The sequence below is a fragment of the Nothobranchius furzeri genome, chromosome 15 (assembly GCF_043380555.1).
Source record: "Nothobranchius furzeri strain GRZ-AD chromosome 15, NfurGRZ-RIMD1, whole genome shotgun sequence".
Classification (NCBI taxonomy): domain Eukaryota; kingdom Metazoa; phylum Chordata; class Actinopteri; order Cyprinodontiformes; family Nothobranchiidae; genus Nothobranchius; species Nothobranchius furzeri.
This window is the reverse complement of record NC_091755.1, coordinates 40,414,468-40,430,138: the sequence shown is the minus strand read 5'-3', so window position 1 is coordinate 40,430,138 and position 15,671 is coordinate 40,414,468. Positions and strand designations below refer to the sequence as shown.

At 44.5% G+C, this 15,671-nt stretch overlaps 2 protein-coding genes across 5 annotated transcripts in view; both read right to left on the bottom strand.

Moving 5' to 3' along the window:
• LOC107390453 (probable phospholipid-transporting ATPase IIA) overlaps window positions 1–4,157 on the bottom strand; it is a 57,586-nt gene extending 53,429 nt beyond the window's left edge. Inside the window, exons 1-2 of the mRNA XM_015967167.3 lie at window positions 3,978–4,157; window positions 617–761 (exon numbers count right to left, since the gene is read on the bottom strand). Of these exons, the coding sequence (XP_015822653.1) occupies window positions 617–761; window positions 3,978–4,045 (213 nt within the window). The 5' untranslated portion in view covers window positions 4,046–4,157. The remainder of the gene's footprint in view (window positions 1–616; window positions 762–3,977) is intronic.
• Window positions 4,158–8,161: 4,004 nt separating this feature from the next.
• On the bottom strand, window positions 8,162–14,996 carry sall4 (spalt-like transcription factor 4). 4 transcript variants are annotated; one of them, XM_054745686.2, is made up of 5 exons: window positions 14,723–14,996; window positions 10,553–12,973; window positions 10,174–10,469; window positions 9,762–10,065; window positions 8,162–9,326 (listed from the first exon to the last, which is right to left on the bottom strand). In XM_054745686.2, exons 1-5 carry the CDS (start codon window positions 14,787–14,789, stop codon window positions 9,307–9,309), a joined length of 3,108 nt encoding a protein of 1,035 aa, XP_054601661.1. In that variant the 5' UTR covers window positions 14,790–14,996; the 3' UTR covers window positions 8,162–9,306. The 4 variants fall into 4 exon arrangements, with proteins under 4 accessions (XP_054601661.1, XP_015822651.1, XP_054601660.1 ...); XM_015967165.3 differs by having other exon boundaries at window positions 8,162–10,065; window positions 14,723–14,995; XM_054745685.2 differs by lacking the exon at window positions 14,723–14,996 and adding an exon at window positions 14,637–14,674 and having other exon boundaries at window positions 8,162–10,065.
• Between the last annotated feature and the right edge of the window lie 675 nt (window positions 14,997–15,671).

The window sequence follows — 15,671 nt, the reverse complement described above, 5'->3', positions numbered from 1 at the left end:
ACTCCGGAGCTTCTGTAGCTCAGAGTAAAGTCAGCCTGCATGTAATGCCTACAACACAGTTTGACTAAAGGGCTTTGAGTGCCTCTGGTTAAATCAAGTTAAAAAGCATTAATGCAGCTAGTTAAAGTTGGGTTGCTAAAACCCGCCGGTGAACAATGCATAGCTTGTTTTGTTGATATTTAGTTGGAAATTGAATTCAGGCCAACTCCCAGAACGGATGATTAAAGTAAAAGCAAGTTTTTGAAAATATATTCTGTCATTTGTTGTTTCTGTTGGAGAAAGGAAAGTGGGAAAAGGTCTAATTAAATCAGAAGTCGAATTTGGAATGAAGAAATCTGAGATTTTACTTTAAAGCGCATCCCTATCTGAAAGGGAAAAAACTTTGTTGTACTGAAAATTACAACAAGTATCCATTCTGAACGGATTCCCTGCTCCATTGCATGGAAAATGTCTGTTGACAGAGAACGACACACATCAGTCTCATAAACAACTGGCAATCCCAAGTTGGTGACTAGCAGACTGGTTAATTAGGATCTTCTAGAACAAGAAAGGACAAGTGTTCAACAAGTTGGCAGTGACCGGCAGAGGTGAGTGGAGGGTTTGGAGTGACACTAACCCCAGGAAGGAAGGTGAAGAAGTTGTACTTCTGGTTGTTTATGACATTCTTCGGGTACCTCTGTTCCCGTTTCTCTGGGTGGCCAAGCCACACGGTGCGGGGACGGAAGTCTCCCATACCACAGCATCCTGACCACGGACAGCACCTGAAGCATAGCACAGGGAGACAGTTCACATTTAATCATAGTGTAAGGGTTGTGTTGGTTATTTTTCAATATGCTGAGATACAGACACACATTAAAACCAAACAGTAGACCTGGCATCATCCGTTAGAGACTGGAGCTCCGCTTTCTCTGGCTTCTCTGAGGTGTCTCTTTGTTTACTAGTTGCTTAAAGAGCAAGTCACCCCCTACAAGAAACTTACTTCACTCCCACTTCATGTCTGAAAAATGCGACAAATGCTGTTGCTTGGCAGACCGAGAGGGCGGAGCCGCTAACAAATACACACACACACAGGCTCACAATGGCATTATGACATCGTAATATACCAGATGACATCATAGCATACCTCTTAGCCAATAGCGGTGGCAGATTTAAATTCAAATACAGTGCAGAATGTTTCCCTGACGACGGCGCAACACTGACAGTTTTAGGCAGAATATTTGAATTTTAACCAAGATGCACTGAACTGCCAAATTATTGACGACACGTGTCTGTAGCATGATTAGACACTCGTTTATATAGTTTATCAGCAAAACAATGTGATTTGGGGGTGACTTGCTCTTTAATGCGGTCTGAACAGCAGTCTGGAGTCTGAACACCAGTACTACCCTGATGTGAAGAAAGGCCCCTGTCTTTACTCTAGCCTAACAAAACCATCCACGTTAATGAACCCAAAGGCATCTCATTCCTCATATGGCACATTTCCTGTCCAGGACGTGTCCCGGTTGCATTTGAAAATAAATCAGAAATAGTCAGAACCGCTGAGGCGTTCTTGGCTGTTCTGCCACTCTTTGAAAACAATGACTTTACCCTATTTAATAAACACCTGAGGCCAGGTTTCATCACAGAGACACTATAGTTTACTGCTAAAAGTAGAATCTGTCTAATAAAATGGTAAACAAGAAAAACAAAGACAAGTGTAAGAATGCTTTAGGACTTGTTCTGGAGTACTGGTTGTGACCTTTCTAAATATTTGATACAAAACAGCTTAAGAACATGTCAGACTGTATGATCCACTATCTTGAACTTCCATAGGAAGGTTAGCTGATTAAAGGAACAGGCACTGGCAGCAATTTAGCCTGAAAAAAAGGGAACGTGTACCAACCTTACCTGCTTTAGATAGCCCTCTGTCAGTAGGAGAACCAGGGATAAGGTCTGGCTGAACTGGTGAGCTACTTGCTGATCTAAATGTGACTAGATTTAAACTTAAAACAACTATAATTTCAAAAATGTAATTCTAGCTCACACAAATAGTACTTTATTATTTGTACACCGACCATAAAGTTCTCATTGAATTGTTAAGGCAGAATTATGTGGTTATTTGCAGTGGAAAAGGGTGGCAGCGCCTGTGGCTGGAAATCCTAAATAACTCTGAAGTGAAATAAAATGTGAAGTTATTCCTATGAAGTTTTAAAGGTGAATTATTCAAGAATATGGTGAGAATTTTACAGTGAGAAGATCCCAAAAGAATCTAATGCCTTGGAAGGAAGGTTATACTGAAACATATTTCATATCCAGCTGGCTGTGGGGATTGTCAGGTTTTCTCCTGTACAAACAAAGGAAGTTGGGACGTAACTACCGTTTACCATCAGTGAGTGTGGTGCTGCCGTGTCTCCTGTGAGCTAATACTGCAGCGCCGACCACTGTCATTTGACGACGGTTGGCAAAAAGCTCCAGAGTTGTTTCAAGTGGTTACAGTAACCACATTTTACCAAAGGATGTCATTTTGCCTTTATTTCTACATAATGCACCTTTAATCACTGGAATTTTTTTAAACATTCTGTAACCAGCCTCATGGCGACTAGCCGTTAGCTTGTCGATGCAGTCATAAACATCTCCATTTTCAAACGGAGGTCTTCCAGAGAGCCTCCCCCGACAGCTGAAATATCATTTAGTAATCAACTTTTACACAGAACCCCACTGAAAAATACGTCAAATATTCTCTTGTAATGGGACCAAGTATCATTGTATTTAAAATGTACTTATTGGCAGGACATAATCTTCATCAAGATAGCAGATTTCTTAGGTTCAGTGCATGCTTCAGTTAGAGCAGGGGCGTCAAACGTGCGGCCCGCGGGCCGGATCAGGCCCGCACAGTTTAAATCCGGCCCGCGAGATGACTGTGTAAACCTTATTTTCAGACTTTACAATGTAAAGTCTGAAAATAAGCTTTCATTTTTCATTTAAACTACTGGTGAAAGCTACACGATGTCAGGTATCAGGAGTCAAAGACATGCATGAAACTGATACAGCATGTGATCTGTGAATCAGTTATTTGAATTACTGCGGAATAGTCTGGGTTTTTTGTTTTGTATTTCACATTTTCAAGTACACTTCAGGTGTTTTATTATAAATGGTGATGTTGTGCTTAAACTGTTTTGGATACACCGTCCTCAGGCTCTAGCTTTGTTTCATGGTGATTGCATTAAAACAAAGAAAACAATCTGAAGCGGTTTTTAATTTATACATACTTTAATTTTACTGGTCTGGCCCACTTGGGACTAGATTTCCCTCAATGTGGCCCCTGAGCAAAACTGAGTTTGACACCCCTGAGTTAGAGGGACTAAAGCATGCCTTGTCAGGTGTGTTGTGCAGTCCTGGTATGCATTTTACATAAATCCCTCCCTGATCAGCCTGTCTTGCTGTGACACCTCTTCATATTTAATTACTTCTAACACATTTTTGGGTTTCCTCCCGTCTGAAGACCTGGCATCACCAGCATCCTTCTCCTAGCTTCATGTCAGCCCCCTCCAGCTTCTCCATCATCTCTAAGGAGGCCTCACTTATAGTAAAATGCATCTCACGGACCAACGCTGAGCTAGCATGAACGTAAAACGTTGTCCTTCCCATTCTGGCGCTATAATTGTACTGAGCTCTGCTCTTCTAGCAGCTCCACTCCCGAGTCAGTCGAGTCGAGTAAATATTGTCAAGGGCGTGGGTGCACTTGCTTCTCCCTCGGCGGCACCCCGGAACCAGCAGCCATGTAGCTCCGGCTAACATTAGCTTGTTAAAAGCAACAATGAACGGCTGCATGCTAATTGCAAGCATGTCCGAGGCCGTTAGCGGTTGTTTTTATACCACAAAACCGCGTCACCGTTCGGCTGGGTTTTAGACGACAACCTCGACACACCCGGGCTGGCCGCGGTGGACACAAAAAGACACACAGGGTGTAATGTTGGTGCGCTTCACAACGCCCTTACCCGTTCCGGTGCTTCCTGTCGTGTCTTTTGGGACGCCTCACGGGCTGTAGGGGAATACTGTCGGTCATCCCTGTCGCCCCCGGTTACCGGTAGGAGCCGAGGCAGTGATCCTGGCTGTAGCTGTCCTAGCCTGGGCGGAGGCTCCCAGCTGTCACTCACTCAGGACGGCTGGCGGAGAGGGACAGATGGCGCGTGCGAACAACAACCATGTGGCGCATTTAGTTTGTTTCACCCACAACATTTTGGTTTAGGGACCTGCAAGCTCTGCTGCTAATGCGCCTCTTATAATTAGACTAAAAAGAATACCTTTATAGTGTTTTAAGCTCTTAAAGAGAAAGAGCTCGTTGAACAACCTCAGTTTGAAGAAACAGAGACTACTTCTGGCCTCATAGACACGCTACTGGTTAGAACTAGTGATGTGTCTGTGGTGAACAAAACGTCTTCAATAGGAGCCAGCGCCCTCTTGGAGGAGTCAAAGTGAGTGGCGCAGACTGTACTAGCAGGATCTGGAGCCGCTAAAAAAAAAACGGCAAAATGGGCAAGCACGCTAGCCCAGCAGGCCTCTGATTGCAGTGAGACCGGGGAAGTGGTGATGGGGTGGTGCTATGCACCTCCAAAGCTGTGGAAGCACGGAGACAGGTGGTGTGCTCAAAATGCCTGGGAGACAATTATTAGATTAACTGATGAGACCTGTAAATATTGGTGGGGACAGATCTGTAATAGATCAGAAAAAAACAACAACAAACAGCGCTACAGAAAGAATAGGCAATGAGTAAAAACAGGACAGACACCAAGATTTTGACACATTTGAAGTACAAGTGATGATTAAAAAGTAGAATGTGGAATATGCAGAGTAAATATAACCAACAGGCTCTAATAGTTCAAAGTTAATAAATACACTCACCAAAAGGATTATTAATTAACACCTGTTCAGCTTCTCCTTAATGCAATTATCTAATCAACCAATCACAGGGCAGTTGCTTCAATGCATGTAGGGGCGTGGTCCTGGTCAAGACAGTCTCCTGAACTCCAAACTGAAGGTCAGAATGGGAAAGAAAGGTGATTTAAGCTATTTAGAGCGTAGCATGGTTGTTGGTGCCAGACGAGCCGGTCTGAGTATTTCACAATCTGCTCAGTTAATGGGATTTTCACACACAACCATTTCTAGGGTGTACAGAGAATGGTGTGAAAAGGGAAATCCATCCAGTATGCAGCAGTCCTGTGGGCAAAAATGCCTTGTTGATGCTAGAGGTCAGAGGTGAATGGGCCGACTGATTCAAGCTGATAGAAGAGCAACTTTGACTGAAATAACCACTCGTTACAACCGAGGAACGCAGCAAAGCATTTGTTAAGCCACGACACGCACAACCTTGAGGAGGATGGACTACAACAGCAGGAGACCCCACCGGGTATCTCCACTACAAATAGGAATAAGAGGCTACAATTTACACCAGCTCACCAAAATCGGACAGACTGGAAAAATGTTTCCTGGTCTGATGAGTCTCCATTTCTGTTGAGACATTCAAATGGTAGTCATAATGAGAACATGGATCCATCATGCCTTTTGTGCAGGCTGGTGGTGGTGGTATAATGGTGTGGGGGGTGTTTTCTTTGCACACTTTAGGCCCCTTAGTGCCAACTGGGCATGGTTTAAATGCCACGGGCTACCTGAGCATTGCTTCTGACCATGTCCACCCCTTCATGACCACCATGCACCCGTCCTCTGATGGCTACTTCCAGCAGGATAATGCACCATGTCATAAAGCTCCAATCATTTCAGACTGGTTTCTTGAATATGACAATGAGTTCACTGTACTACGACGGCCTCCACCAGATCTCAGCCCGATAGAGCATCTTTGGGATGTGGTGGAACGGGAGCTTCGTGCCCTGGATAAAACAAACAGGTGTAATTGTCCACAGTCACAGCCTCTTGTTTTCACCTTGATAAAGAAGGCACAACAATGGCTATACTTCCTGAAGGCTCTCAGGAAGATCAACCTGCCACAAAAAACTGCTGGTGTGGTTTTATCACTGCTCCATAGAGAGTGACCTGACCAACAGCATGCTGGTGTGGTACAGCAGCAGCTTGCAGCTGACAGGAAGGCCCTGCAGAGAGTAATCAAAACTGCAGAGAAAATAACAAACACACCTGCCTGCCCTGGCATGACATCTTCACCACTCGCTGCCTTCGAAAAACCACAAACATCCTGAAGTACTCAACCCACCCTGCTGACCATCTCTTCAGACTTCTTCTGTCTGGTAAACGATGCAGGGCAATGAAAACACACCAGCTGGCCGTTAAACAGCTTTAATGCAAGAGCATCACTGAAGTGATTGTTGCTACTAGGAGGTCACACTAACAGGGATTCTGCTGGAAAATTAGTCACTGCAGCACGTTTACATTAAGCTAGTTCACCCTGATACCTCATGTGACTGTTTACATTTATATTGTTTACTTTATACTTCAGTTTGTAGTTTAGACTTGCCTTATTAGCATGTTTACATTTATGCTTCAAATTGTTTTTGCACCTTGAACCGGCTGTGTGCAAAATGTGTGTGTGTGTGTGTGTGTGTGTGTGTGTGTGTGTGTGTGTGTGTGTGTGTGTGTGTGTGTGTGTGTGTGTGTGTGTGTGTGTGTGAGAGAGAGAGAGAGAGAGAGAGACTGACTTTATTTTAGCCTTGTTATTTTGTATTACCACCTCCTTACAAGGACGTAATTTTCACTTTAGAAGTGTGTGTGTGTGTGGGGGGGGGGGCACGGGGGGGGGGGGGGTATCTTTACAGTATGTTCTAATGGGAAACCAGCTTCAACACAAACGGTTGTTTTCCGCTTGATCCTAGAGCTCAACCAGTGTCAATTTAATATAGTGTAATATTTTTTTTGGATGATAAAAAGTGCAGGGGTCAAAACTTGACTTTGGAAAAAAAGGGGGGGGGGGCATGTCCCCCCTGTCCCCCCCCCAAATTATGTCCATGCCTCCTTACATGAGCTGTCTTTAATGAGTGCAAAGTCAATTTTGTACTCCTGTGCAATGACAATAAAAATATCCTGACCCCTCATTAGGGTCAAGGGTGGCGTATGTCTCCAGCAGTCATTCGGTGAGAGGCAACCCTGGACTGGTCACCAGTCCATCACAGGGACACAAGTATGTTTTCTTCTACTTAGCATGGCCCGACTAGCCTCTACTCTGCTCTGGTCCACACGGTTCCAGTGGGTTTCCATTACAACTGAGCTAGGGCTCCAGTGGTTGGGCCTAACACAGCTAGGCAGTGAACATGACACAAAAACACAACAGCAGACATGGAGGCGATTTGTCTTGCTTTGGTGGCTTTTTATCAGACTCTGAAAAGACAACTGACTGATATAATTATTGCAAATATTATGGCCAATGGAAACCAAGATGTGTGATTGTATACCTCTGTTGCAAAGGCATCATTTGTATAAAGAGTAACGTCTCCAATAATTACATTTGAATGCTGCAACTTCGGTAGAGCTACACTAATCTTTGTGGTGACCACTTTATGAAAATCAGTATTAGCTTTCGTCATTCCGTTTCAACTATTGATCAAACCTGATCTTTAGAGGATGCAGATGTTTTCAGTGTGTCAAGTTTATATTTTAATTAAAGGATCATGTTTGTTGTCCACAATGAACACCATCAACCATGATCTTGCTCCGAGTACTGTACAGCTTTCCCCACATTGTTGGCTAAGAAAACCTTGGTTCCTATAAGAATAATTATGCAAAAGATGCATCATTTAAACATCATAGTGTCTGTGGCCAATGTACTGTTGACCTAAAATGGATTGCATGCTTTGATTGTAGATGCAAATGTTTTTTCGTTGAGAATGCAAAATGCTGCTGGATTAATGGAACCTGATGGGAAATGAGAATAGGAAAAAAGATGACGAGTCATCTGAAGGTGAATTGATGTAAATTAGGGATTTGATGTGCAGGTTGGTCAGGGTTGACTTCGTTTAACCCTCTGGAGTTAAAACCTACCTACCTGGTTACTCCACATACGAATTTCAAGAGCATTTTAACTCAGAAGTACCCCTGAAGGACTCAGTTGTTCGTCCTTTTATCAAAACTTATTGAGCCTGAGAGGGTTAAGAGTGATTTATGGTCAAGGGAACATCTGGAAACAACCATTTTCCTCATTCTCAGAAAAGTCGAAACAATGTCAAAAAGTCACCCTGATTTTATTTTTTCAAAATCAGAAAACATTAAACTGAAGGAAACTATTAAAAATAAAAACAGAACTATACTGTAAACAAATCAAATTGGCTCCACATTACTGGAATTGTAGAAGCAACTTGAAAGCAGTTTTGACATGGTTTGCTAAAGAAAGGCACAACATGGTAAATGCATATCAATAAGGAATGAACAGCAGGAGCTTACAATGTACTCTGACCAATCGGAGTTGTGTAAAGTGTCCAGTGATACATTCATTACTTTCCAACTCAGCAGGTTGAGAATGAGAACTTCTATAGCATACACAGAAGTTAACGAGAACGTGTCAGAAAATACACAGAACCTTGCATTGAGTGTTGGGGGGGCACCGTGGGAAGGCTAATGAGGTAGAACTTACCCCTAAACTCAAAGCTTTTTGCGTATTATAAATAGTGTGCTACAACACAATGAGATCACCAAAGAAAACATCAAAAACAGACTGAAATTCACTTTGTCATCTTTTCTTTCTGCCGCATCGACAAAGTCGATCTTTTTTCTTCATTACATCTTGCCGATAAAAACTGAAATGTAAATGCAACTAAAACCTGAATAAAGTGCAGGCATGAGAACACCAGCCCTCTGAGCTCAGCCAACTCAGTGTGGCTCTGTAGGTGGAGCTTATGGGGGGGGGGGGGTTCCAAAAGTGATAAAACGGTTTTGAAATGTTTGCCACACTACGGAACAGAACACACAATCGGCTTCAGTCTGACTGGAGTTAAACAACCTACTGGTGCCAAAAAAAAAAAAAATGCTATTTTAATTGAAGATTAGGCACTTGGTAAAACGGTTTGTCTGAACAACGGTAACTTGGCACTAATGTGACAAAAATGTATTTATAATCCATTGTAATCTAAAACTGAACTGTTGCACTTGGATTAAATAGAACATTCCATCTGCTCAAAAGCTCTTTCGAAACAAGAAAAGCTAATGACATTTACCACTACAACACATGTACAATGTCATAAAATCTATGGCACACACAAGGAAAGTAGTCTTTGAGGACATTTACAGTTGATATATATGAACACTGAGACTGTCCAGTGATGTCCTTAGAAAGTTTTGCCCTGAAGCTTTTCCTCCTAATGTCATAATCCTTCAGTTATCAAGAAGACCGTCTGAAATAAAATAAAAGCAGTTTCAAGTAAGTTATACATTCAAAGTTCTTGATAGACACCAAAACAAATCAAGGTCACAGGAGAAAATACCCGCATACGTGTTCAAATAAAATAAAAATACAACTACAGTAGTTATAAATCAAGTTCAACTAAACATAACACTCATGAATCACTGAGATCGGCAGAGGGGTCCGTACTCTAGCTGGGATTCAGTACGGGTTTCCCTGAAGAAAGCGATTGTACCTCATTCATAAAAGGAGACATTCAAACTGAGAACAATTACCTAGTACTTAAAAAGGATTTAATTTACTGCAATTTTACCCTCCTCCATGAAATGTGGGAATTGAGACTTTGGAACACTATCGGAGCTACTTTTCTCTATTTCAGCCATTGCGGCCGGCAAGCCAGACTGAGAGCCATCGATCTTCAACAGACCTCCAGTGGATGCGATTAGAGGTCCACCAGCGGGGCTCCCAGGAAGAGGGATTCCGCCTCCCTGAATGACAGAAATCTCATTGGTCTTCATAGTCAGGCCACCACTAAACGCAGCAGCGGCATACTGGTTCCACAGAGACGGGTCAAAGTTCATAGGTGGTCCACTGAGCTCTTTAGGTGGCTGCATTATTTCTGGAAGTATCTTCGCTTCAGAGCTCATTGCCATCAGGGCCATGGGATTATCGAGGGAAAGACGCTGGCCACGGCGTGACGAGGTGTTCCACATGTGAGTGCCAATGTGAACCTTTAAGCAGTCAAGACGAGGAAAAGAAAAATTTTTAATTTAGTCAAAATGTCTTGGGTCGGGTGCATCTGGCCACCCAAGTACAATCAAACACTTGGGAGGACTTACTTTTAAATTTCCCTTTGTGGTGAAAGCCCTGCCACATATGTTGCAGGCAAACGGCTTTTCCCCGGTATGAGTGCGCTCGTGGATCTGCAAGGCGCTGGCGGATGAAAAGTTCTTGCCGCAGGCATTGCACGTGTGCTGTTTGGTGGATCGACGAGGTGCGGCGGGGACGGAGGAGGGCATGGCAGTTCCCGGAGTCATCTGAGAGCTGAACAATCCGTGAGGCCCCAAAGGATTCTCGGAAGGAATCTTCATCTCCAGACTTGGAGGCATTCTCATGAAAGGCATGCTGCTGGAGGCTGTGAATAAGAGGTGTGGAAAGTTAGATCTATGTATGAACTATGACAGGTTCCCACGTGCATTCATCGGCTACTAAACTCACCGTAGTCCCCATTAGTAAACGGTAGGCTGGGATCTTCCTTAGCAACTTTGGGAATGAAGCTACTGGAAGCTGTGAGGTCGAGAGCTCCACTTGACTCGCTGCCGTCATTTACCCCATCAGGCTCTTGTTTGGACACACTACGGGCAAATTCATCAACAGCTAACTCTGGCGATTTGGTTCTGACGTTCACCGGAGAAGAGGAGTGAAACGACATGGCTGAGTCCGAAACGGCAGGACTGCGACCATTCTGATACTCCTGCTCCCGCTGAGCCGGAGGAGATTCCTTAGACATTCCCTCGCTTTCTGAAGCAGTGCTACTCTGTCGTTTCAGTGCAAGAGCAGTGGTGAGGTTATTCAGAACATCCAGGCTGGAAAACGTGACTGGAGCTACGTGCTTTTGCAGCTGCTCCTCAGTGGCCAAAGGGAGGAAACCTGGGGGCTCATTTGGCTTTTGAGATTTCAGATCAGGCTCGTGATCTTCAACATTTGGTTCAGATCTGTTATCCACAGGCTTCTCGACTGGTAGAGATGGCTCCAACACTTCCGTCTCAAACTGGTTCTCTGGCATTGGGGTGTTGGGAATCTGCCCTCCCATGTGCATTCGAATGTGCTGCTGCAAAACTACAGCATTCGTGAATTTCTTCTGGCAAATGGGACACGAGTGTTGCATTTTAAGAGGAGTGTTTGCTCTGTGCACTCCATAGTGCGCCTTGAGGTTACCCTTAGTGGAGAACGCCCGACCACAGATTTTGCACTTGTATGGCCTTTCTCCGGTGTGTGTGCGGTAATGCATTTTGAGTGAGCTCTGGCAACTGAGAACCCTGTGGCAGATCACGCACTCATTCGGATCATTGGTCCTCTTCTCCAGGCCATCCACCATCTGCTGAAGTTTTGCCGTTCCAGTGCTTGGTTCTCCAGCGAGGGAATTGCCATTCATGTGATGTAGTGAGCCAAATAGTTCTTTGGCATCCTTTTGATTTGAATCCAGTCCTGGATCTTGGCCAAAAACAGGGGGGACCGACGTGGAGCAATCGCTTGTTGACGGAGAGGGTCTTTGAGAGAATGGGTCATTCCCAAAGCCATCAAACGTTGGTTTGAATCCCTGTATCGACTGGGGATTTAACCCAGCAGCTGGATGACTCAAAATGGGCTTCATTTCCGTCATATTTGACTCGTCGATGGGCACAGACATTCCATAAGGAATGCCACTGCTGGTGGGGATATTGTCAAGATGCTCTGGCACCGGGTGAGGATTCATGCTGATATTAGGGTATTTGTCTTTATGCCTCTGGAAGTGCACTTTGAGGTTTCCTTTGGTTGTGAAGCGGTTTCCACATATGTTACACTTGAAAGGCCTCTCTCCAGTGTGAGAGCGTAAATGGATCTGAAGGGCGCTGTCGTTCCCAAAGCTCTTACCACAGTATTTACATTTGTGCTTGTACAACGAGTCCCCCGTCTTTGATTCTGGTGGGAGGGTCAGCATCTTGGTCTTTAACTTTTTAGAGGACTCGATCCCTGCTTGGACACCATTGTAGGCGCTAGGGAAACCCATGACACCAGGCGATGGTGGTAGTAGGGCTGGTAAACGGCTAGCTAGATCTGGAACACCCTTTGACATGTCTGCCTTAGAAGACATTTGTCCCAGTCCTGCACTCAGAGACGAAGGCACGCCGGTGGGCGGAGGTAGTTTACATTGCTTTAACGTCTCCATTGAAAGGCTCTGACTGCCAGTTCTTTTACCTATCAGAGCTGCTGCAGCAGACAGCTGTTGAGAGAGGTGTGCACCGAGGGCTTTCAGAGGGTCCATTGCTGACCCTACAGATGATTGGAGACTCTGAGGAGTCATCATGGCTACCTGGATCCTAATCTGCTCAGTGAGTTGGATTTGCTGTAGCTGCTGTTGCTGAAGACACACAAGCTGCTCCAAGATGACAGGGATGGCCTGGAGAACACCCTGAGGTGATGTCTGAGATGCATTTGAATATTGGGAGACGGCCACTTTTGTGTCAGGCATGGTTTCAAGAGTGACATTTGAATCTTGCATTTTTGGAGAAGACTGGTAGGTTACTTCAGGACTGGTGGATGCCTCTCCCTGGTCCCGGTGTATACAGTCCTCTGCATTCATGGACTCTTCCTCTGTCCTTTCTAGTTGCTCTGTATTGGAATGACTGCTGGACTGGCTGTCATCATGATCGCTGTTAAGGCCTTCAGGAGATCCCTGGGAATACTCGTCAGGCACTTCGCTGCCATCTCCTTTCATGATAACAACTTGCTGACTTTTGGTACAATTTTTCTCATGTTCAAGAAATTCTGCTTCATCAAAGTACTCTGCACAGCACTTGCTGCAGACTCTGGTTTCCTCCATCCTCAACCTCTTCGTGTCGCTTTCAGAGTCTTCGGCTTGATCATCTCCAGGAATTCCTTGAATTAGAAAATACGAAATTCCCGGTATTATTTTCACGTCAATTAAAACCTTAAAATACAGTTTTACATTTTCCTGCTTTTGACACTTGTTTATGTTTTGCACTCATTCTCTGATAAAGAGCATTCGTTTCATTGGGTCCTCTCCCTGTGGGGTCATTGCAGCTGTTAAGTCTGAATGTGTCCATTGTCTCCAGGGCCAGCAGAGGGCAATCATCCACCTTTGATAAAAACACAACAATGTCCCAACAAACTAAAGATCGTTCAATTAGGCATCGATTTTGTTCTCTACAAGAAATTTTTAAATAAGACTGACATGGAGGCTACATCAATTTCACTGAAAATGTTCATTTATTTTTTGTCCAAGAGCCTGCAGTCCTGATCACTTCCTGCACTTTCACACCCAAATAACGCAAGTAGTTGTTTTAAGGGTGCGTTTTCATTTGTGTGCTGACCAAGAGGCCATTTTACAACTGGGTGGATTATTAAATGCAAATGCCTGAGAAAAGAGGCCGACCACCTGTCTGCGTTTGCCCAGGGAAACGTTTGGCCTTGCTGATTGCTCACCAGGAGGCACTGAAGCGGTGTCACCAAACAGCTTAAAGTGGCTTTTCATTCAGACCCACGGAGACGCTTTGCAGGTCATTCAAACTGCATTTAAATAGTTAAAAACACGATTTTTACACATTTTCAATACATTTCAAACCCATTATCATTCATTTTAAAGCGTATCTGTGACACAGAACACCGTTTAACCACTTGATGGCGCGTGACCTGTATCTGATCACCTTTCCAGGGATCTGACACGAGGTCAGACCTAACACGAAACATATAGATCTGCAGATCTATCATTAACATACCAGCAGATCGCTTCAAACTAAATCACAATGCACTGCAGTTCACTTCAACACGCGTTCAAAAAGGCCAGGTTGGCAACTGCATGAGAGTTTGCATAAGGAGACACCAAAAAGCCAGCAAACACCCCCACCCAGTCTCCACAAAAAGGCGACAGCTCCATCCCCCACCTCTCCACATATGTACTAAAGGAAACAGTCATGCATTAAACTGGGGGATTTATTGCCTTTGGGTCAGCCTGACCGAGTCACATTTCATACAGTTTTAGACACCTTTTGTTCAAGAGGGGAATTTGGGATTTTGGGATCGAATGGCGTCAAATGTTGAGCTGGATTCAACTAGAATAACTTCAGCAACTGTAATAGATCAAGACTCGCATTTTACACCACGGTTTTAGGGGTGGGTGGGGGTGGGGGGGTAGAATTGTAACCCAACTGTAACGAACAATCTTAGTGAAACATGTGAAATTACACTCAAGCCTTAAAAATAAGAAGTAAACCCAAATCAAGAAGTTCAAAGAGCTCGCGGAACTAGCAGCGCGTGAAAATGTCACAAAGTAACAGAAACAGGTGTGCGCGTGCAACCAAGCAGCTACCGACAAGCGTTTGATGTTGGGAAGAGAGCTTACGTTGTTGCATCAGAACGCGGCTCGGCACCTGTGATCGAGTCGCGTTTGTTATGAAGTTTGGGCCAAACTCCCACGAGTCAGCAACAGGTCAAAGCGCGTCGGAACCACAGACACAAACCTCCGAGGCTGAAATTAACACACACTTCTGTGGAAAAGCACGGCTGTGTGTGTTCGGGTTACCTCCACCACGCATGCAGCGTGTCCGCGCGTGAGTGTTGTGTGTGTGTGTGTGTGGGTGTGTGTGTGTGCGCGCGTGTAAAACCCACCAGTTTGCTCGGACCCGGGCTCGTCAGAGTTGATGTGCTGCGGCTTGGCTTGCTTGCGCCTCGACATGGTGCAACCATCGGGAGCAAAGCGTCGCAGGAAATATTTCCTCCTCTTCTTCTAGAAAAAATACTCGTCCTGGAAAATTAACCCCTGAAGTGGAAATGCGCATGTCACCGTAATTATTATTATCAATAATGCATTGCGATTTATCACGAGCCCCCGACAGCTGATTGGCTCCAGTCCAAGAGCTCACACGTTATTCAAATGCGCTCCCTATTGATGCGCGGCGCTGCGCGGCGGAGGGGGGCGGGCGGAGCCAGCCCGGGCGGAGCGGAGGGATGGAGGGACGGAGGCAGGGCCAATACCACCCAACCTCTCCCTCTGCTGCTTCCTGTTTCATCAGATACCTCACTGTATCAAGCGAGCGTGGCTTTTTCACTTCAGACCGCCAATTTATAAAGATCAGAACATAAACGAGCTGTTTTTTTCTACACCTCACCCTTTAAACCCTTTTGGTTCTGTCCAGCTAGACCCGTTAGATCCGTTTGAGATCCGTTTGAGATTAACGTTAACAATCAAATTAAAAATGTAAAAGAATTTTTTAAAATGACAAAAACATTTAGCTAGTTGAAATAGGGAAAAAGTCAAAAATAGTATTTGTTTTTCTATTTTTGACTTTCAGAAAGAATAAAAAGTAAACAAACACTGGTGCAAAGACCTAAAATACCCACAATGCATTTGTGTGATCGGTGACTACACACGAGAGAAGATTTCAATTAAAAAAAAGTATTTACCTTAACTTGCATCTGATGTAAACTTTTACAAACATTGTAATGTCATTTTCACCTCTAAAGTGAGGTTATATGGGGTAGTAGACCCTACCTGTAGTTATGGGGTGTGCAAACTCAGGTTCTGGGGGCCACATGTGGCCCTTCGGCGCATCTAAAG